The sequence below is a fragment of the Ranitomeya imitator genome, chromosome 5, assembly GCF_032444005.1.
Source record: "Ranitomeya imitator isolate aRanImi1 chromosome 5, aRanImi1.pri, whole genome shotgun sequence".
NCBI lineage: Eukaryota > Metazoa > Chordata > Amphibia > Anura > Dendrobatidae > Ranitomeya > Ranitomeya imitator.
In genome coordinates, this window is record NC_091286.1 from 78030852 (window position 1) to 78055162 (window position 24311).

Consider the following 24311-nt stretch of genomic DNA (forward strand, 5'->3'; position numbering starts at 1 on the left):
TTCAGAACAATGCTTGTTCCTTACTAGCAGCCCAAATAAACTTGCCGGCAATCATGGAATGAGCAGAACAGGGTATGTGCTTCCTATAACATGATGCTGTATGGAGAATGATTGTATTAAAGCACCACTACAGCAGGGTGTACTATACTCACCATCCGCCATCTTCAGCTATTCCCAGAACCGTTCCGGTCCTGCGCCACCAGCGCCTGACTGACCGGTCGTCAGCGATAACGCTCCATAGTGTAACATCAAACCCATTAGAAATCTAGTATGTTCACTATCTGTATGCTGACCAAGTGACAAAAATCAAGTCAAAGGGTTGTTGGCGTTCGTTAATGGTAAGTTTCAAACACAGTGACCTAAAGCATTGAAGACGTAATTATATGAAAAAATGTGTGTGTGTGTGTGTGTATATATGTATATATATATATATATATATATATATATATCAGCATCTCTTGTATTTTATAGTTTCTGTCTTTACTCAAATAAACTTTCTTTTTATGTGTGTGTCTAGGTGTGGCCAGGGACTGGTCAGACTATGCACTATGGTGGGAACAGAAAAACTGCTGGCTGCTAAAGACTCACTGGACTCTGGATAAATGTGGAGTACAAGCCAATGCAAAGCTTTTTTTCACCCCTCAGCACAAGGTTCTTCGTCTCCGACTGCCAAATATGAAAACTGTCAGACTTAAAGTTAGCTTCTCATCTCTGGTCTTCAAAGCAGTCACAGAAGTCTGTAGAACACTAAGTAAGTATTAATACATGTATTTTGTTCAGATTCGCTTTATATAAATGATATTCTAATTATATGTGGACGTAGAGGCTAAATTCTTATGAACTTGTAAAATTCACATCGAATTCTACTGTACGCAAAAATTACTGACAAATGCAGCATTCGATGACCACTGTGCCATAGCTTCATTGGACACAAAGGAGGACTTCACCTACTACCAAACACCTATCACAGTTTTAAGGTTGAAAGTAGACACAAATTTATAGAGTTCAAGCTATGACCTAGCATGTTTATCCAGAGGGAAAAAAAACCATGAGGCAGATGCTAATTGCCCAATCTTAGGGGAAGAATTCCTTCCCAACTCCACATATGGCAATCAGACTAGTTCCCTGGACCCTGGATCAACATCCCATCACACAATGGAGCACCCATAACCTGTAATATTATATTTTTCAAGAGAAACATCCAGACCCTTCTTGTGCTTGTTTAGTACTTGGGGTATATTGACTCTACATTTCTGAGTAATAGTGTTAAAAGTTATAACCACATACTTATAACATTCATTTGTGTGTATATTGTAGAGATTGGCAGAATTGGCTTCATCTGTAGTATTATAATATTTTATGTTTTGACACTCCCTAGTTCAATACCATTAATCTGTTTTTTTTAGTTTTTAGTGAATCAATTATCACAACATGTTGTAGCACAGACCTCCATAATCTCATTGCTCATACAGTAAAAAAAGCGATAGTGTCACTGATTGCTCAGTAAAGAATTGCCATCTGTGATAATGATTAAACATTCTTTCTGTAGAGACTGCTTGCTTGTGGTCATTTAAGGACTAGAAAAAAAAGCTAGTTTGGTCATATACAGTACATATACATTTTTGGCTGATTTTATGCATTATACTGACAGGTTCCCTTTAAATTATAACATTCTGGCCACAACCACCACTAGAGGGAGCACAAGGGTTTACTGCATACGGTTATACAATTGTTGTGAATTCTGTGGCAGAGCTCCCTCCTGTGGTCACAAGTGGTACTTCGGCTGATTCTCTCTGTGAGCTTCTGTTGGTGGAGGGAAGTGGTACTGCGGCCTCTGAGTTTCCTCCCTCAGGTGATCTGGTGAGGTCGTTAGGTGCTTCTCTACTTAACTCCACCTAATGCTTTGATCCTGGCTTCCTGTCAATGTTCCAGTGTTGGACTTGCTTTTCCCTGGATCATTCCTGTGGCCTGCTGCTCTGCATAGCTAAGTTCTTCTTTGCTATTTGTTTGCTATTTTTTCTGTCCAGCTTGTCTAATTTGTTGCTGGAAGCTCTGGGACGCAAAGGGTGTACCGAACTAATGGCACGGAGGGTCTTTTTGCCCCCTTTGCGTGGTTTTCTTTAGGGTTTTGTGTAGACCGCAAAGTTACCTTTTCTATCCTCGATCTGTTAACCCCTTCATGACCCAGCCTATTTTGACCTTAAAGACCTTGCCGTTTTTTGCAATTCTGACCAGTGTCCCTTTATGAGGTAATAACTCAGGAACGCTTCAACGGATCCTAGCGGTTCTGAGATTGTTTTTTCGTGACATATTGGGCTTCATGTTAGTGGTAAATTTAGGTCAATAAATTCTGCGTTTAATTGTGATAAAAACGGAAATTTGGCAAAAATTTTGAAAATTTCGCAATTTTCACATTTTGAATTTTTATTCTGTTAAACCAGAGAGATATGTGACACAAAATAGTTAATAAATAACATTTCCCACATGTTTACTTTACATCAGCACAATTTTGGAAACAAAATTTTTTTTTGTTAGGAAGTTATAAGAGTTAAAATTTGACCAGCGATTTGTCATTTTTACAACGAAATTTACAAAACCATTTTTTTTAGGGACCACCTCACATTTGAAGTCAGTTTGAGGGGTCTATATGGCTGAAAATACCCAAAAGTGACACCATTCTAAAAACTGCACCCTTCAAGGTACTCAAAACCACATTCAAGAAGTTTATTAACCCTTCAGGTGCTTCACAGCAGCAGAAGCAACATGGAAGGAAAAAATGAACATTTAACTTTTTAGTCACAAAAATTATCTTTTAGCAACAATTTTTTTATTTTCCCAATGGTAAAAGGAGAAACTGAACCACGAAAGTTGTTGTGCAATTTGTCCTGAGTACGCTGATACCTCATATGTGGGGGTAAACCACTGTTTGGGCGCACGGCAGGGCTTGGAAGGGAAGGAGCGCCATTTGACTTTTTGAATCAAAAATTGGCTCCACTCTTTAGCGGACACCATGTCACGTTTGGAGAGCCCCCGTGTGCCTAAAAATTGGAGCTCCCCCACAAGTGACCCCATTTTGGAAACTAGACGCCCCAAGGAACTTATCTAGATGCATAGTGAGCACTTTGAACCCCCAGGTGCTTCACAAATTGATCCGTAAAAATGAAAAAGTACTTTTTTTTCACAAAAAAATTCTTTTAGCCTCAATTTTTTCATTTTCACATGGGCAACAGGATAAAATGTATCCTAAAATGTGTTGGGCAATTTCTCCTGAGTACACCAATACCTCACATGTGGGGGTAAACCACTGTTTGGGCACATGGTAAGGCTCGGAAGGGAAGGAGCGCCATTTGACTTTTTGAATGAAAAATTATTTCCATCGTTAGCGGACACCATGTCGCGTTTGGAGAGCTCCTGTGTGCCTAAACATTGGCGCTCCCCCACAAGTGACCCCATTTTGGAAACTAGACCCCCCAAGGAACTTATTTAGATGCCTAGTGAGCCCTTTAAACCCTCAGGTGCTTCACAAATTGATCTGTAAAAAGGAAAAAGTACTTTTTTTTCACAAAAAAATTCTTTTCGCCTCAATTTTTTCATTTTCACATGGGCAGTAGGATAAAATGGATCATAAAATTTATTGGGCAATTTCTCCCGAGTACGCCGATACCTCATATGTGGGGGTAAACCACTGTTTGGGCACACGGCAGGGCTCGGAAGGGAAGGCGCGCCATTTGACTTTTTGAATGGAAAATTAGCTCCAATTGTTAGCGGACACCATGTCGCGTTTGGAGAGCCCCTGTGTGCCTATGCATTGGAGCTCCCCCACAAGTGACCCCATTTTGGAAACTAGACCCCCCAAGGAACTTATCTAGATGCATATTGAGCACTTTAAACCCCCAGGTGCTTCACAGAAGTTTATAACGCAGAGCCATGAAAATAAAAAATAATTTTTCTTTCCTCAAAAATGATTTTTTAGCCTGGAATTTCCTATTTTGCCAAGGATAATAGGAGAAATTGGACCCCAAATATTGTTGTCCAGTTTGTCCTGAGTACGCTGATACCCCATATGTGGGGGTAAACCACTGTTTGGGCGCACGGCAGGGCTCGGAAGGGATGGCACGCCATTTGGCTTTTTAAATGGAAAATTAGCTCCAATCATTAGCGGACACCATGTCACGTTTGGAGAGCCCCTGTGTGCCTAAACATTGGAGATCCCCAGAAATGACCCCATTTTGGAAACTAGACCCCCAAAGGAACTAATCTAGATGTGTGGTGAGGACTTTGAACCCCCAAGTGCTTCACAGAAGTTTATAACGCAGAGCCATGAAAAAAAAAAAAAAATTATTTTCTCAAAAATGATCTTTTAGCCTGCAATTTTTTATTTTACAAAGGGTAACAGCAGAAATTTGACCCCAAAAGTTGTTGTCCAGTTTCTCCTGAGTACGCTGATACCCCATATGTGGGGGTAAACCACTGTTTGGGCACATGCCGGGGCTCGGAAGTGAAGTAGTGACATTTTGAAATGCAGACTTTGATGGAATGCTCTGTGGGCGTCACGTTGCGTTTGCAGAGCCCCTGATGTGGCTTAACAGTAGAAACCCCCCACAAGTGACCCCATTTTGGAAACTAGACCCCGAAAGGAACTTATCTAGATGTGTGGTGAGCACTTTGAACCCCCAAGTGCTTCATAGAAGTTTATAATGCAGAGCCGTGAAAATAATAAATACGTTTTCTTTCCTCAAAAATAATAATTTAGCCCAGAATTTTTTAATTTTCCCAAGGGTAACAGGAAAAATTTGACCCCAATATTTGTTGTCCAGTTTCTCCTGAGTACGGTGATACCCCATATGTGGGGGTAAACTACTGTTTGGGCACATGCCGGGGCTCGGAATTGAAGTAGTAACGTTTTGAAATGCAGACTTTGATGGAATGCTCTGCGGGCGTCACGTTGCATTTGCAGAGCCCCTGATGTGCCTAAACAGTAGAAACCCCCCACAAGTGACCCCATTTTGGAAACTAGACCCCGAAAGGAACTTATCTAGATGTGTGGTGAGCACTTTGAACCCCCAAGTGCTTCATAGAAGTTTATAATGCAGAGCCGTGAAAATAATAAATACGTTTTCTTTCCTCAAAAATAATTATTTAGCCCAGAATTTTTTATTTTACCAAGGGTTACAGGAGAAATTGGACCCCAAAAGTTGTTGTCCAGTTTCTCCTGAGTACGCTGATACCCCATGTGTGGGGGTAAACCACTGTTTGGGCACACGTCGGGGCTCAGAAGGGATGTAGTGACTTTTGAAATGCAGACTTTGATGGAATGGTCTGCGGGCGTCACATTGCGTTTGCAGAGCCCCTGGTGTGCCTAAACAGTAGAAACCCCCCACAAGTGACCCCATTTTAGAAACTAGACCCCCCAAGGAACTTATCTAGATATGTGGTGAGCACTTTGAACCCCCAAGTGCTTCACAGACGTTTACAACGCAGAGCCGTGAAAATAAAAAATCATTTTTCTTTCCTCAAAAATGATGTTTTAGCAAGCATTTCTTTATTTTCACAAGGGTAACAGGAGAAATTGGACCCCAGTAATTGTTGCGCAGTTTGTCCTGAGTATGCTGGTACCCCATATGTGGGGGTAAACCACTGTTTGGGTGCACGTCGTGGCTCGGAAGTGAGGGAGCACCATTTGACTTTTTGAATACAAGATTGGCTGGAATTAATGGTGGCGCCATGTTGCGTTTGGAGACCCCCTGATGTGCCTAAACAGTGGAAACCCCTCAATTCTAACTCCAACACACCCCTAAACCTTATCCCAACTGTAGCCATAACCCTAATCACAACCCTAACCCCAACACACCCGTAACCCCAACACACCCCTAACCCTAACCACAACCCTAATTCCAACCCAACCCTAGCCCTAAGGCTATGTGCCAACGTTGCGGATTCGTATGAGATTTTTCAGCACCATTTTTGAAAAATCCGCGGGTAAAAGGCACTGCGTTTTACCTGCGGATTTACCGCGGATTTCCAGTGTTTTTTGTCCGGATTTCACCTGCGGATTCCTATTGAGGAACAGGTGTAAAACGCTGCGGAATCCGCACAAAGAATTGACATGCTGCGGAAAATACAACGCAGCGTTTCCGCGCGGTATTTTCCGCACCATGGGCACAGCGGATTTGGCTTTCCATATGTTTACATGGTACTGTAAACCTGATGGAACACTGCTGCGGATCCGCAGCGGCCAATCCGCACCGTGTGCACATAGCCTAATTCTAAAGGTATGTGCACACGCTGCGGAAAACGCTGCGGATCCGCAGCAGTTTCCCATGAGTTTACAGTTCAATGCAAACCTATGGGAAACAAAAATCGCTGTACACATGCTGCGGAAAAACTGCACGGAAACACAGCGGTTTACATTCCGCAGCATGTCATTTCTTTCTGCGGATTCCGCAGCGGTTTTACAACTGCTCAAATAGAAAATCGCTGTTGTAAAACCGCATTGAAATGCGCAGAAAAAACATGGTAAATCCGCCATAAATCCGTAGCGGTTTAGCACTGCGGATTTATCAAATCCGCAGCGGAAAAATCCGCAGAGGAACAGAATACGTGTGCACATACCGAAACCCTAACCCTACCCCTAACCCTACCCCTAACCCTAACCCTACCCCTAACCCTACCCCTAACCCTACCCCTAACCCTAACCCTAACCCTAGTTCTTACCCCAACCTTAGTGGAAAAAAAATATATATATATTTTTTTTATTGTCCCTACCTATGGGGGTGACAAAGGGGGGGGGGGGGTCAGTTACTTTTTTTTTTTTATTTTGATCACTGAGATATAACCTATCTCAGTGATCAAAATTCACTCTGGAACGAATCTGCCGGCCGGCAGATTCGGCGGGCGCACTGCACATGCGCCCGCCATTTTGGAAGATGGCGGCGCCCAGGAAAGAAGACAGACGGTCCCCGGGAGGCCAGGTAAGTATAAGGGGGGGGGAGATCAGGGCACGGGGGGGGCGTCGGAGCACGGGGGGGGTGGACCGGAACACGGGGGGGTGGATTGGAGCACGGAGTGGGGGATCGCTGTGCGGGCGGGTGGATCGGAGCACGGGGGGGGGGAATCGCTGTGCGGGGGGGGATCGCTGTGCGGGGGGGGATCGCTGTGCGGGGGGGGATCGGAGTGCGGGGGGGTTTGATTGGATCACGGGGGGTGTGATTGGAGCACGGGGGGAGCGGGCAGGAGGACATGGGAGCGGAGCACAGGACCGAGGGGAGCAGACCGCAGATCGGGGGGCTGGGGGGGCAATCGGAGGAGTGGAGTGGGTGCACATTAGTGTGTCCAGCCATGGCCGATGATATTGCAGCATCGGCCATGGCTGGATTGTAATATTTCACCATTTTTTTAGGTGAAATATTACAAATCGCTCTGATTGGCAGTTTCACTTTCAACAGCCAATCAGAGCGATCGTAGCCACGAGGGGGTGAAGCCACCCCCCCTGGGCTAAACTACCACTCCCCCTGTCCCTGCAGATCGGGTGAAATGGGAGTTAACCCTTTCACCCGATCTGCAGGGACGCGATCTTTCCATGACGCATATGCTGCGTCATGGGTCGGAATGGCACCGACTTTCATGACGCAGCGTATGCGTCAAAGGTCGGGAAGGGGTTAAGAAAGTCGGGCCTCACTTTGCTGAATCTATTTCATCTCTACGTTTGTCTTTTCATCTTAACTCACAGTCATTATATGTAGGGGGCTGCCTTTTCCTTTGGGGTATTTCTCTGAGGCATGGTAGGCTTATTTTCTATCTTCAGGCTAGTTAGTTTCTCAGGCTGTGCCGAGTTGCATAGGCAGAGTTAGGCGCAATCCACGGCTGCCTCTAGTGTTGTTTGGAGAGGATTAGGGATTGCGGCCTGCAAAGTTCCCACGTCTCAGAGCTCGTTCTATGATTTTGGGTTATTGTCAGATCACTGTATGTGCTCTGACCGCTATGTCCATTGTAGTACTGAATTGCCTTTCATAACAGTACAGGAAGCCAAAAGTACTAATGATTCTCAATAGAGGGAAAAAAGAAGTTCTGAGACCATTTTTTTTTCTTTGCACTGTGTTTTGCCTTTTTTTTCCCCTAGACATTTGGGTGGTTCAGTACACAGGTGTAGCGATGGACATTAGAAGTCTGTCTTCATTTGTGGATCAGCTCTCGGCAAGAGTACAAAAGATTCAAGACACTATTGATCAGAAAGCTATGTTGGAACCAAGAATTCCTATTCCTGATTTGTTTTTTGGAGATAGAACTAAGTTTCTGAGTTTCAAAAATAATTGTAAATTATTTCTGGCCTTGAAACCTCGCTCCTCTGGTGATCCAGTTCAACAGGTTTTGATTGTCATTTCTTTTTTGCGCGGCGACCCTCAGGACTGGGCATTTTCTCTTGCGCCAGGAGATCCTGCATTGAGTAATATCGATGCGTTTTTCCTGGCGCTCGGATTGCTGTACGATGAACCTAATTCAGTGGATCAGGCAGAGAAAAATTTGCTGGCTCTTTGTCAGGGTCAGGATGAGATAGAGGTATATTGTCAGAAATTTAGAAAGTGGTCCGTGCTCACTCAATGGAATGAATCTGCGCTGGCAGCTATGTTCAGAAAGGGTCTCTCTGAAGCCCTTAAGGATGTCATGGTGGGATTTCCTATGCCTGCTGGTTTGAATGAGTCTATGTCTTTGGCCATTCAGATCGGTCGACGCTTGCGTGAGCGTAAATCTGTGCACCATTTGGCGGTATTACCTGAGCTTAAACCTGAGCCTATGCAGTGCGATAGGACTTTGACCAGAGTTAAACGGCAAGAACACAGACGTCTGAATGGGCTGTGTTTCTACTGTGGTGATTCCACTCATGCTATCTCTGATTGTCCTAAGCGCACTAAGCGGTTCGCTAGGTCTGCCACCATTGGTACGGTACAGTCAAAATTTCTTCTGTCCGTTACCTTGATCTGCTCTTTGTCATCGTATTCTGTCATGGCATTTGTGGATTCAGGCGCTGCCCTGAATTTGATGGACTTGGAGTATGCTAAGCGTTGTGGGTTTCTCTTAGAGCCCTTGCAGTGTCCTATTCCATTGAGAGGAATTGATGCCACGCCTTTGGCCAAGAATAAGCCTCAATACTGGACCCAGCTGACCATGTGCATGGCTCCTGCACATCAGGAGGTTATTCGCTTTCTGGTGTTGCATAATCTGCATGATGTGGTCGTGTTGGGGTTGCCATGGCTACAAGCCCATAATCCAGTATTAGATTGGAAATCCATGTCGGTGTCCAGCTGGGGTTGTCAGGGGGTACATGGTGATGTTCCATTTCTGTCAATTTCGTCATCCACCCCTTCTGAGGTTCCAGAGTTCTTGTCTGATTACCGGGATGTATTTGATGAGCCCAAGTCCAATGCCCTACCTCCGCATAGGGATTGTGATTGTGCTATCAATTTGATTCCTGGTAGTAAATTCCCAAAAGGTCAACTGTTTAATTTATCCGTGCCTGAGCACGCCGCTATGCGCAGTTATGTGAAGGAATCCCTGTAGAAGGGGCATATTCGCCCGTCATCGTCACCATTAGGAGCAGGGTTCTTTTTTGTAGCCAAGAAGGATGGTTCGCTGAGACCTTGTATAGATTACCGCCTTCTAAATAAGATCACGGTTAAATTTCAGTACCCCTTGCCATTGTTATCTGATTTGTTTGCTCGGATTAAGGGGGCTAGTTGGTTCACCAAGATAGATCTTCGTGGTGCGTATAATCTGGTGCGAATCAGGCGAGGAGATGAATGGAAAACTGCATTTAATACGCCCGAGGGTCATTTTGAGTATCTAGTGATGCCATTCGGACTTGCCAATGCTCCATCAGTGTTTCAGTCCTTTATGCATGACATCTTCCGAGAGTACCTGGATAAATTCCTGATTGTGTACTTGGATGACATTTTGATCTTCTCGGATGATTGGGAGTCTCATGTGAAGCAGGTCAGAACAGTTTTTCAGGTCCTGCGTGCTAATTCTTTGTTTGTGAAGGGATCAAAGTGTCTCTTTGGTGTGCAGAAGGTTTCATTTTTGGGGTTCATCTTTTCCCCTTCTACTATCGAGATGGATCCTGTTAAGGTCCAAGCCATCCATGATTGGACTCAGCCGACATCTCTGAAAAGTCTGCAAAAGTTCCTGGGCTTTGCTAATTTTTATCGTCGCTTCATCTGCAATTTTTCTAGTATTGCCAAACCATTGACCGATTTGACCAAGAAGGGTGCTGATTTGGTCAATTGGTCTTCTGCTGCTGTGGAAGCTTTTCAAGACTTGAAGCGTCGTTTTTCTTCTGCCCCTGTGTTGTGTCAACCAGATGTTTCTCTTCCGTTCCAGGTAGAGGTTGATGCTTCTGAGATTGGAGCACGGGCTGTTTTGTCGCAGAGAGGTTCTGATTGCTCAGTGATTAAACCATGCGCTTTTTTTTCCAGGAAGTTTTCGCCTGCTGAGCGAAATTATGATGTGGGCAACCGAGAGTTGCTGGCCATGAAGTGGGCATTCGAGGAGTGGCGTCATTGGCTTGAAGGAGCTAAGCATCGCGTGGTGGTATTGACTGATCATAAGAACTTGACTTATCTTGAGTCTGCTAAGCGGTTGAATCCTAGACAGGCTCGTTGGTCGCTGTTTTTTGCCCGTTTTGACTTTGTGATTTCGTACCTTCTGGGCTCTAAAAATGTGAAGGCGGATGCTCTGTCTAGGAGTTTTGTGCCCGACTCTCCGGGTTTGTCTGAGCCGGCGGGTATCCTCAAGGAAGGAGTAATTGTGTCTGCCATCTCCCCTGATTTGCGGCGGGTGCTGCAAAAATTTCAGGCTAATAAACCTGATCGTTGTCCAGCGGAGAGACTGTTTGTCCCTGATAGGTGGACCAATAAAGTTATCTCTGAGGTTCATTGTTCGGTGTTGGCTGGTCATCCTGGAATCTTTGGTACCAGAGAGTTGGTGGCTAGATCCTTTTGGTGGCCGTCTCTGTCGCGGGATGTGCGTGTTTTTGTGCAGTCCTGTGGGATTTGTGCTCGGGCTAAGCCCTGCTGCTCTCGTGCCAGTGGGTTGCTTTTGCCCTTGCCGGTCCCGAAGAGGCCTTGGACACATATCTCTATGGATTTTATTTCTGATCTTCCCGTTTCTCAAAAGATGTCAGTTAGAGTTGAGCGACCTTGACCTTTTTAGAGTCGAGCCGGGTTTTGCGAAACCCGACTATGTCCAAAGTCGGGTCGAGTGAAATCGGCCGATTATGACGTAAAGTCGGGATCGACCGAAACACGAAACCCAATGCAAGTCAATGGGGCAGCATAGTCGGCAGTGAGTGGGGGCCAGGAAAACACCTAGAGTGGCCATTTTAATGTCAAAACCATCCATTCTTCTTAATGAAGCTTGTCAAGCGTAATTTACCTTATAATAATTGGAAGGCATTTGAAATTGGGGGTCATTTGGCTAAAGTTGTGGGGGGTAGGGCTGGTTCAAGTAATTAGTGGGCCCAGGAAATCTGGACCACGTCACGGCAGTGGAGCAGGGAGAAGTAAGTATTTCAACTTTGCAAGTGCTGTGAACCTGAGCAAGCAGGGGGGGCCCACTCGTTGGCATTGGCACTGGCACAGGGCCCCTCAAAGTACAGCGGTGTGTTTGCACGGCGGGGGCGCCTCCCACCGGCAGCAACACTTTTGCGTACTATGAGAGGCCCTGTGCCAGTGACGTCGCCAACTAGTATTCCTCCCCCCACCTGATGAAGGAACCTGCACTTTCATCTGCACCTTCCTCTTTGTCCCCGTGTAAGGTGGTATGGTATGCGGGAAGAGCAACCTGACTTTCAGCAGGGTCACAATGTTGTTGTGTAGCGTGCACGGGGAATGTTGCGTTATGGGTCAATGTACCAGCAGACTCATCTATCACTGGCTGGGCAATGGGCACGATGAAGTGGAAACACAGATATAGGCCCAAAGAAGAAAGTGGGCTAAATGCAGTTCAAAATTGGTAACACAGGAATAACCAGGGGGCATTGCAGTGGAGGACAACTGGAATGAGAGGCTGACACAGAGAGTAGGGCCAAATCAGTAAGTAGTCGAAATGCAGTTCAAAATTGGCAACCGTAGTAAACAGGCGGCACAGCTTTGTTCAGTGGAGGAGAACAGCAAGGAGTGGCAGACACCGATAGTAGGCCCCAAACCAACTAGTACGCCAAATGCAGTTGTTCCATTTAACCACAATTTAATGAGAGCCTGAAGATAGAAGCTCAGGAAAGGCAACCTGGGGAACACCTTGGAGTGTAACACACCATCTCTCTCCACCCCATACCCATTTTGTATGGCCTAATGCAGTGTACTTTTCTACAACTACTAAACGAGAGTCGGAAGACCGAAGCAATGGCAAGGAAACCTGGGGAACACCTTAGAGTGTAACACACCCTCTCTCTACACCCCATACCCAATTTGAAGGTCTAATGCAGTGTAGTTTCCAAGAACTACTAAACGAGAGCCGGAAGATCGAAGCTCAGGAAAGGCAACCTGGGGAACACCTTGGAGTGTAACACACCCTCTCGCTACACCCCATACCCAATTTGAAGGCCTAATGCAGCGTAGTTTCCAACAACTACTAAACGAGAGCCGGAAGATCGAAGCTCAGGAAAGGCAACCTGGGGAACACCTTGGAGTGTAACAAACCCTCTCTCTACACCCCATACCCAATTTGTAGGCCTAATGCAGCGTAGTTTCCGACAACTACTAAACGAGAGCATGAAGATCGAAGCTCAGGAAAGGCAACCTGGGGAACACCTTGGAGTGTAACACACCCTCTCTCTACACCCCATACCCAATTTGTAGGCCTAATGCAGCGTAGTTTCCGACAACTACTAAACGAGAGCCGGAATATCGAAGCTCAGGAAAGGCAACCTGGGGAACACCTTGGAGTGTAACACACCCTCTCTCTACACCCCATACCCAATTTGTAGGCCTAATGCAGCGTAGTTTCCGACAACTACTAAACGAGAGCCGGAATATCGAAGCTCAGGAAAGGCAACCTGGGGAACACCTTGGAGTGTAACACACCCTCTCTCTACACCCCATACCCAATTTGAAGGCCTAATGCAGTGTAGTTTCCAAGAACTACTAAACGAGAGCCGGAAGATCGAAGCTCAGGAAAGGCAACCTGGGGAACACCTTGGAGTGTAACACACCCTCTCGCTACACCCCATACCCAATTTGAAGGCCTAATGCAGCGTAGTTTCCAACAACTACTAAACGAGAGCCGGAAGATCGAAGCTCAGGAAAGGCAACCTGGGGAACACCTTGGAGTGGAACACACCATCTCTCTACACCCCATACCCAATTTGAAGGCCTAATGCAGAGTAGTTTCCAAGAACTACTAAACGAGAGCCGGAAGATCGAAGCTCAGGAAAGGCAACCTGGGGAACACCTTGGAGTGTAACACAACGTCTCTCTACACGACGGAAGGGCTGATTCTTAGGAAGGAAGGCTGTTGGAAATAAGCATTGCGCGTCCGAGGGTGATTATATTCTTATTAGGTATATACTCACCCTCGGACGCGCCCTGCTTCTTTATTTGGAATGAATGTTTATTTGCAATGTGGTGTTGACTTTCTCTATTATTTTGGTAATTAATGATTTTATTATTTTCATTATTTTGCATCTTCTCGGCAATAATATAAAGAAGACGCGACAGGACAACACTCGGTGGATGCCATATGTGTGTTTTCAATTTAAAAAAACTTTCAGTTAACTACTTGCAGGAGAAAGTAATTGTAGCTGGTGGCCATTTTTAGTACTGTACCAGATTTTAGTTGTGTGTTTGTTTTTAATGTTAAAATGTCTGCATTTGATATCTCACCAGTATTTTCTTTTTTATAAGCAAAATACTTATTTTTATATTTTCTGATGTTGGTTCCAGGGGTACACGGCCAGCAGTGCCCTGGTCAGTGTAGTAGTAGTTGAAAGAATGGACCGCAGACAGGCATCGAAGGCCTAAAATAATAACACATGGCTGTAGGCAATTTTAAATTGGTTCCAGGGGTACACGGGCAGCAGTGACCTGGTCAGTGTAGTAGTAGTTGAAAAAATGGACCGCAGACAGGCATCGAATGCCTAAAATAATAACACATGGCTGTAGGCAATTTTAAATTGGTTCCAGGGGTACACGGACAGCAGTGGTGTGGTCAGTGTAGTAGTAGTTGAAAGAATGGACCACAGACAGGCATCGAAGGCCTAAAATAAAAAAATTGGGCTGGCTGTAGGCAATTTTAAATTGGTTCCAGGGGTACACGGGCAGCAGTGGTGTGGTCAGTGGAGGCCTAGTGGAAGGAGTGACCGCAGACAGGCATCGAAGGCCTAAAATAATAACACATGGCTGTAGGCAATTTTAAATTGGTTCCAGGGGTACACGGGCAGCAGTGACCTGGTCAGTGTAGTAGTAGTTGAAAAAATGGACCGCAGACAGGCATCGAATGCCTAAAATAATAACACATGGCTGTAGGCAATTTTAAATTGGTTACAGGGGTACACGGACAGCAGTGACCTGGTCAGTGTAGTAGTAGTTGAAAGAATGGACCGCAGACAGGCATCGAAGGCCTAAAATAAAAAAATTGGGCTGGCTGTAGGCAATTTTAAATTGGTTCCAGGGGTACACGGACAGCAGTGGTGTGGTCAGTGGAGGCCTAGTGGAAGGAGTGACCGCAGACAGGCATCGAAGGCCTAAAATAATAACACATGGCTGTAGGCAATTTTAAATTGGTTCCAGGGGTACACGGGCAGCAGTGACCTGGTCAGTGTAGTAGTAGTTGAAAGAATGGACCGCAGACAGGCATCGAAGGCCTAAAATAATAACACATGGCTGTAGGCAATTTTAAATTGGTTCCAGGGGTACACGGACAGCAGTGGTGTGGTCAGTGGAGGCCTAGTGGAAGGAGTGACCGCAGACAGGCATCGAAGGCCTAAAATAATAACACATGGCTGTAGGCAATTTTAAATTGGTTCCAGGGGTACACGGGCAGCAGTGACCTGGTCAGTGTAGTAGTAGTTGAAAGAATGGACCGCAGACAGGCATCGAAGGCCTAAAATAAAAAAATTGGGCTGGCTGTAGGCAATTTTAAATTGGTTCCAGGGGTACACGGGCAGCAGTGGTGTGGTCAGTGGAGGCCTAGTGGAAGGAGTGACCGCAGACAGGCATCGAAGGCCTAAAATAATAACACATGGCTGTAGGCAATTTTAAATTGGTTCCAGGGGTACACGGGCAGCAGTGACCTGGTCAGTGTAGTAGTAGTTGAAAAAATGGACCGCAGACAGGCATCGAATGCCTAAAATAATAACACATGGCTGTAGGCAATTTTAAATTGGTTCCAGGGGTACACGGGCAGCAGTGACCTGGTCAGTGTAGTAGTAGTTGAAAGAATGGACCGCAGACAGGCATCGAAGGCCTAAAATAAAAAAATTGGGCTGGCTGTAGGCAATTTTAAATTGGTTCCAGGGGTACACGGACAGCAGTGGTGTGGTCAGTGGAGGCCTAGTGGAAGGAGTGACCGCAGACAGGCATCGAAGGCCTAAAATAATAACACATGGCTGTAGGCAATTTTAAATTGGTTCCAGGGGTACACGGGCAGCAGTGACCTGGTCAGTGTAGTAGTAGTTGAAAGAATGGACCGCAGACAGGCATCGAAGGCCTAAAATAATAACACATGGCTGTAGGCAATTTTAAATTGGTTCCAGGGGTACACGGGCAGCAGTGACCTGGTCAGTGTAGTAGTAGTTGAAAAAATGGACCGCAGACAGGCATCGAATGCCTAAAATAATAACACATGGCTGTAGGCAATTTTAAATTGGTTCCAGGGGTACACGGACAGCAGTGGTGTGGTCAGTGGAGGCCTAGTGGAAGGAGTGACCGCAGACAGGCATCGAAGGCCTAAAATAATAACACATGGCTGTAGGCAATTTTAAATTGGTTCCAGGGGTACATGGGCAGCAGTGACCTGGTCAGTGTAGTAGTAGTTGAAAGAATGGACCGCAGACAGGCATCGAAGGCCTAAAATAAAAAAATTGGGCTGGCTGTAGGCAATTTTAAATTGGTTCCAGGGGTACACGGGCAGCAGTGACCTGGTCAGTGTAGTAGTAGTTGAAAGAATGGACCGCAGACAGGCTTAGAAGGCCTAACATAACAAACTTGGGCTGGCTGTAGGCACTTTTAAATTGGTTCCAGGGGTACACGGGCAGCAGTGGTCTGGTCAGTGGAAGTCTAGTGGAAGGAGTGACCGCAGACAGGCTTCCAAGGCCTAACATAACAAACTTGGGCTGGCTGTAGGCACTTTTAAATTGGTTCCAGGGGTACACGGGCAGCAGTGGTCTGGTCAGTGGAAGTCTAGTGGAAGAAGTGACCGCAGACAGGCTTCCAAGGCCTAACATAACAAACTTGGGCTGGCTGTAGGCACTTTTAAATTGGTTCCAGGGGTACACGGGCAGCAGTGGTCTGGTCAGTGGAAGTCTAGTGGAAGGAGTGACCGCAGACAGGCTTCGAAGGCCTAACATAACAAAATTGGGCTGGCTGTAGGCACTTTAAATTGGTTCCAGGGGTACATGGGCAGCAGTGTATGGTCAGTGGAAGTCTAGTGGAAGGAGTGACGGCAGACAGTCTTCGAAGGCCTAACATAACAAAATTGGGCTGACTGTAGGCACTTTTAAATTGGTTCCAGGGTAACACGGCCAGCAGTGGCCTGGTCAGTGTAGTAGCTGTAGAAAGAAGGGACCGCAGACAGGCTTCGAAGGCCTAACATAACAAAAATGTCAAACAATGGTATTGTCAGTGCCAGGCATTGAAGGATGTCAGCGGCTAGACTACACATTGGTGAAGCTGTGAGAGATAATTTTGCTAGTGGTAGAGCACTGTTTGAGCTGGGGGGGGGAACTGTCTTGTGGCCGGCGGTACAGGCACAGGGCCCCTCATATTACAACGGTGTGTCTGACGTTGGGTGCGCACCACCACCGCCAGAGACACTTTATTGTACTATGAGGGACCCAGTGGCAGTGCCGTCGACCAAAAGCGGCCACACCCACCTCTTCAGACAAACAGCACTCTCAAGGGTCCAAGCGCAAAGTGGCGATAGCACGGCCCCGTGTGGGGAGTTTGGCCATTTCGTGAGGTGGAAACATGTCGTATGCTGGACAATCAGGTGAAGAAAATTACGAGATTGGAAAAGTCATTCAGAATAGTCCACAGGCAAGACCTTTTCATAGGAAAGCTAGGTGTCAGCCGGGCAGGGTGGGGCAAAAGATTTTGAAATCCAGTTGTGGTTCATTTTAATGAAGGTTAGATCATCTACATTTTGGGTAGCCAGACGAGTCCTTTTTTCTGTTAGTATTGAACCTGCAGCACTGAATACTCTTTCTGATAGGACACTAGCTGCCGGGCAAGCAAGCTCCTGCAATGCATATTCTGCCAATTCTGGCCAGGTGTCTAATTTGGATGCCCAGTAATCAAATGGGAATGACGGTTGAGGGAGAACGTCGATAAGGGATGAAAAATAGTTTGTAACCATACTGGACAAATGTTGTCTCCTGTCACTTTGAATTGATGCTGCAGTACCTGTCCTGTCTGCGGTCATAGAAAAATCACTCCACAACCTGGTCAGAAAACCCCTCTGTCCAACGCCACTTCTGATTTCTGCCCCTCTAACACCTCTGGTCTGCTGGCCCCTGGAGCTCGTGTGAGAACGATCACGGGCGCTGTGTGCAGGGAATGCCAGAAGCAAACGGTCAACAAGAGTTGATTGTTTTGTTGCTAATATTAGTTCCAAGTTCTCATGTGGCATAATATTTTGCAATTTGCCTTTATAGCGAGGATCAAGGAGGCAGGCCAACCAGTAATCGTCATCGTTCATCATTTTTGTAATGCGTGTGTCCCTTTTGAGGATACGCAAGGCATAATCCGCCATGTGGGCCAAAGTTCCCGTTGTCAAATCTGCGGTTGTGCTTGGTTGAGGGGCAGTTGCAGGCAAATCTACGTCACTTGTGTCCCTCAAAAAACCAGAACCCGGCCTTGCCACGCCACCAATTTCCCGTGCCCCCGGGAAAGCTTCCTCATTAAAAATATACTCATCCCCATCATCCTCCTCATCCTCCACCTCCTCTTCGCCCGGTACCTCGTCATGTACACTGCCCTGACCAGACAATCGCTGACTGTCATCAAGGCTTTCCTCTTCCTCTGGTGCAGACGCCTGATCCTTTATGTGCGTCAAACTTTGCATCAGCAGACGCATTAGGGGGATGCTCATGCTTATTATGGCGTTGTCTGCACTAACCAGCCGTGTGCATTCCTCAAAACACTGAAGGACTTGACACATGTCTTGAATCTTCGACCACTGCACACCTGACAACTCCATGTCTGCCATCCTACTGCCTGCCCGTGTATGTGTATCCTCCCACAAAAACATAACAGCCCGCCTCTGTTCGCACAGTCTCTGAAGCATGTGCAGTGTTGAGTTCCACCTTGTTGCAACGTCTATGATTAGGCGATGCTGGGGAAGGTTCAAAGAACGCTGATAGGTCTGCATACGGCTGGAGTGTACAGGCGAACGGCGGATATGTGCGCAAAGTCCACGCACTTTGAGGAGCAGGTCGGATAACCCCGGATAACTTTTCAGGAAGCACTGCACCACCAGGTTTAAGGTGTGAGCCAGGCAAGGAATGTGTTTCAGTTGGGAAAGGGAGATGGCAGCCATGAAATTCCTTCCGTTATCACTCACTACCTTGCCTGCCTCAAGATCTACAGTGCCCAGCCACGACTGCGTTTCTTGCTGCAAGAACTCGGACAGAACTTCCGCGGTGTGTCTATTGTCGCCCAAACACTTCATAGCCAATACAGCCTGCTGACGTATGCCAGTAGCTGCCCCATAATGGGAGACCTGGTGTGCAACAGTGGCAGGTGCGGATGGAGTGTTTGTGCGACTGCGGTCTGTGGACGAGCTCTTGCTTCTGCAGGAGGACGAGGAGGAGGAGGAGGAGGGGGTGCGAACGGCTACAGACAACTGTTTACTAGACCGTGGGCTAGGCAGAACTGTCCCAAACTTGCTGTCCCCTGTGGACCCTGAATCCACCACATTTACCCAGTGTGCCGTGATGGACACGTAACGTCCCTGGCCATGCCTACTGGTCCATGCATCTGTTGTCAGGTGCACCTTTGTGCTCACAGATTGCCTGAGTGCATGGACGATGCGCTCTTTAACATGCTGGTGGAGGGCTGGGATGGCTTTTCTGGAAAAAAAGTGTCGACTGGGTAGCTCGTAGCGTGGTACAGCGTAGTCCATCAGGTCTTTGAAAGCTTCGCTTTCAACTAACCGGTAGGGCATCATCTCTAACGAGATTAGTCTAGCTATGTGGGCGTTCAAACCCTGTGTACGCGGATGCGAGGCTAAGTATTTCCTTTTTCTAACCATAGTCTCATGTAGGGTGAGCTGGACTGGAGAGCTGGAGATCGTGGAACTAGCGGGGGTGCCGGTGGACATGGCAGACTGAGAGACGGTGGGAGATGGTATTGTTGCCGCCGGTGCCCTAGATGCAGTGTTTCCTACTACGAAACTGGTGATTCCCTGACCCTGACTGCTTTGGCCTGGCAAAGATACCTGCACAGATACAGCAGGTGGTGCGCTAAATGGTGGTCCTACACTGCCGGAAGGGATGTTGCGTTGATGACTAGCTTCATTGGCCGAGGGTGCAACAACCTTAAGGGACGTTTGGTAGTTAGTCCAAGCTTTCAAATGCATGGTGGTTAAATGTCTATGCATGCAACTAGTATTGAGACTTTTCAGATTCTGACCTCTGCTTAAGGAAGTAGAACATTTTTGACAGATGACTTTGCGCTGATCAATTGGATGTTGTTTAAAAAAATGCCAGACTGCACTCTTTCTAGCATCGGATACCTTTTCAGGCATTGCAGACTGAGCTTTAACCGGATGGCCACGCTGTCCTCCACCAGGTTTTGGCTTTGCCACGCGTTTTGGGCAAGATACGGGCCCGGCAGATGGAACCTGTGGCGATGTTGATGCCTGCTGCGGCCCCTCCTCCTCCTCTGCTTCAGAACTGCTGCCGCCTGCACCCTGTTCCCCCAATGGCTGCCAATCGGGGTCAAGAACTGGGTCATCTAATAACTCTTCTTGTACCTCCTGCGCAACTTCGTCTGTGTCACCGTGTCGTTCGGTGGTATAGCGTTCGTGATGGGGCAACATAGTCTCATCAGGGTCTGATTCTTGATCAGCACCCTGCGAGGGCAATGTTGTGGTCTGAGTCAAAGGACCAGCATAGTAGTCTGGCTGTGGCTGTGCGTCAGTGCACTCCATGTCAGATTCAACTTGTAATGGGCATGGACTGTTAACTGCTTCACTTTCTAAGCCAGGGACGGTATGTGTAAAGAGCTCCATGGAGTAACCCGTTGTGTCGCCTGCTGCATTCTTCTCTGTTGTTGTTTTTGCTGAAGAGGACAAGGAAGTGACTTGTCCCTGACCGTGAACATCCACTAACGACGCGCTGCTTTTACTTTTACCAGTTTCACGAGATGAGGCAAAAGAGCTAGAGGCTGAGTCAGCAAGATAAGCCAAAACTTGCTCTTGCTGCTCCGGCTTTAAAAGCGGTTTTCCTAATCCCAGAAAAGGGAGCGTTCGAGGCCTTGTGTAGCCGGACGACGAACCTGGCTCCACAGCTCCAGACTTAGGTGCAATATTTTTTCCCCCACGACCACCTGATGCTCCACCACTACCACTACCCTCATTACCAGCTGACAATGAACGCCCCCGGCCACGACCTCTTCCACTAGACTTCCTCATTGTTTTAAAAACGTAACCAAACTAACGTTATTTGTTGCAGTCACACAACTTACACGGTGAGCTATAACTTCAGTATGATTTAGCTACCCCTTTACAGGTTGGTGAGACCACAGCGAAAATCAGGCCCAATGTTACACACTCTTTTTTTGGTGGCTGCAAATTAGAGAGATGCCCCACACGCAGGACTGTCACTGAAGCACAAATGTTAATATTAATGTCACACTATTATTTTTTTTTTATTTTTATTTTTTTCAGGAACACTTTAGAAACCCCCCAAAAAAAAAAAAATAGATTTTTGCAGGGAGAATTTAGAAAACAAATGTAACAAACTATATGCTTTCTATGGGCCACTGAGTGAGAGATGACGCACACAGGAATCAGGAGTGGCACACAAGCCCAGAGGCCAATATTTTTCTACCAATGATTGATGGAGTTATTTTCTCTGGTAGATTTTGGAACCCAAATCAAGGAAAAAAAATGTAGGCTTTCTATGGACCACAATTGGAGAGAGAGAGAGAGAGAGATGGCACACCCAGGAGTCAAGACTGGCACACAAGCAGAAAGGCCAATATTAATCTCCCACTGTTTTTTTTTTTTTTTTTTTTTTTTTTTTTTTTCAGGGAGACTTTAGAAAAAAAAATAATAAAAAAAATATGATTTTATCAGGAAGAATTTAGAAACCAAATAAAATAAAATGATTTTTTCAGGGAGAATTTATAAAACAAATAAAAACAAAAATAGGCGTTCTATGGCCCACTGACTGAGAGATGACGCACACAGGAGTCAGGAGTGGCACACAAACCCAGAGGCCAATATTTTTCTACCAATGATTGATGTAGTTATTTTCTCTGGTAGATTTTGGAACCCAAATCAAGGAAAAAAAATATAGGCTTTCTATGGACCACAATTGGAGAGAGAGAGAGAGAGAGAGAGAGAGAGAGAGAGAGAGAGATGGCACACCCAGGAGTCAAGACTGGCACACAAGCAGAAAGGCCAATATTAATCTCCCACTGTTTTTTTTGGTTGTTTTTTTTTTTTTTTTTTCAGGGAGACTTTAGAAAAAAAAATAATAAAAAAAATATGATTTTATCAGGAAGAATTTAGAAACCAAATAAAATAAAATGATTTTTTCAGGGAGAATTTATAAAACAAATAAAACCAAAAATAGGCGTTCTATGGCCCACTGACTGAGAGATGACGCACCCAGGAGTCAAGACTGGCACACAAGCAGAAAGGCCAATATTAATCTCCCACTGTTTTTTTTGGTTGTTTTTTTTTTTTTTTTTTCAGGGAGACTTTAGAAAAAAAAATAATAAAAAAAATATGATTTTATCAGGAAGAATTTAGAAACCAAATAAAATAAAATGATTTTTTCAGGGAGAATTTATAAAACAAATAAAACCAAAAATAGGCGTTCTATGGCCCACTGACTGAGAGATGACGCACCCAGGAGTCAAGACTGGCACACAAGCAGAAAGGCCAATATTAATCTCCCACTGTTTTTTTTTTTTTTTTTCAGGGAGACTTTAGAAAAAAAAATAATAAAAAAAATATGATTTTATCAGGAAGAATTTAGAAACCAAATAAAATAAAATGATTTTTTCAGGGAGAATTTAGAAAACAAATAAAACCAAAAATAGGCGTTCTATGGCCCACTGACTGAGAGATGACGCACACAGGAGTCAGGAGTGGCACACAAACCCAGAGGCCAATATTTTTCTACCAATGATTGATGTAGTTATTTTCTCTGGTAGATTTTAGAACCCAAATCAAGGAAAAAAAATATAGGCTTTCTATGGACCACAATTGGAGAGAGAGAGAGAGAGAGAGAGAGAGAGATGGCACACCCAGGAGTCAAGACTGGCACACAAGCAGAAAGGCCAATATTAATCTCCCACTGTTTTTTTGGTTGTTTTTTTTTTTTTTTTTTCAGGGAGACTTTAGAAATAAAAATAATAAAAAAAATATGATTTTATCAGGAAGAATTTAGAAACCAAATAAAATAAAATGATTTTTTCAGGGAGAATTTAGAAAACAAATAAAACCAAAAATAGGCGTTCTATGGCCCACTGACTGAGAGAGAGAGAGAGATGGAACGCTTAGTACTGGCACACAAGCCCAAAGGGCAATATTAATCTCCCTTTTTTTTTCCAGGGAGAATTTCTGAAACCCAAAAAAAAAATAAAATAGGCTTTCTATGGCCCACTATTTGTGAGAGAGATGGGACGCTCAGGACTGGCACAGATGGCACGCTCAGGACTGGCACAGAAGCCCAGAGGCCAATATTAATCTCCCTTTTTTTCTGGGAGAATTTATAAAACCAAAAAAATATTTAAATAGGCTTTCTATGGCCCACTATTTGTGAGAGAGATGGCACGCTCAGGACTGGCACAGATGGCACGCTCACAACTGGCACACAAGCCCAGAGGCCAATATTAATCTCCCTTTTTTCAGGGAAAATTTATAAAACAAAAAAAAAAAAAAAATAGGCTTTCTATGGCCCACTATTTGTGAGAGAGATGGCACGCTCAGGGCTGGCACAGATGGCACGCTCAGGACTGGCACACAAGCCCAGAGGCCAATATTAATCTCCCTTTTTTTCAGGGAGAATTTATAAAACCCCCAAAAAAAATAAAATAGGCTTTCTATGGCCCACTATTTGTGAGAGAGATGGGACGCTCAGGACTGGCACAGATGGCACGCTCAGGACTGGCACAGAAGCCCAGAGGCCAATATTAATCTCCCTTTTTTTCTGGGAGAATTTATAAAACCAAAAAAATATTTAAATAGGCTTTCTATGGCCCACTATTTGTGAGAGAGATGGCACGCTCAGGACTGGCACAGATGGCACGCTCACAACTGGCACACAAGCCCAGAGGCCAATATTAATCTCCCTTTTTTCAGGGAGAATTTCTAAAACCCAAAAAAAAAATAAAATAGGCTTTCTATGGCCCACTATTTGTGAGAGAGATGGGACGCTCAGGACTGGCACAGATGGCACGCTCAGGACTGGCACAGAAGCCCAGAGGCCAATATTAATCTCCCTTTTTTTCTGGGAGAATTTATAAAACCAAAAAAATATTTAAATAGGCTTTCTATGGCCCACTATTTGTGAGAGAGATGGCACGCTCAGGACTGGCACAGATGGCACGCTCACAACTGGCACACAAGCCCAGAGGCCAATATTAATCTCCCTTTTTTCAGGGAGAATTTCTAAAACCCAAAAAAAAAATAAAATAGGCTTTCTATGGCCCACTATTTGTGAGAGAGATGGGACGCTCAGGACTGGCACAGATGGCACGCTCAGGACTGGCACAGAAGCCCAGAGGCCAATATTAATCTCCCTTTTTTTCTGGGAGAATTTATAAAACCAAAAAAATATTTAAATAGGCTTTCTATGGCCCACTATTTGTGAGAGAGATGGCACGCTCAGGACTGGCACAGATGGCACGCTCACAACTGGCACA

General features: G+C 45.5%; 1 protein-coding gene across 1 annotated transcript in view; it reads left to right on the plus strand.

Annotated features, from left to right (window-relative positions):
• FERMT1 (FERM domain containing kindlin 1) overlaps positions 1–24311 on the plus strand; it is a 134068-nt gene that overhangs the window by 40111 nt on the left and 69646 nt on the right. The window contains exon 3 of the mRNA XM_069768820.1: positions 518–751. Within this exon, the coding sequence (XP_069624921.1) occupies positions 518–751 (234 nt within the window). The remainder of the gene's footprint in view (positions 1–517; positions 752–24311) is intronic.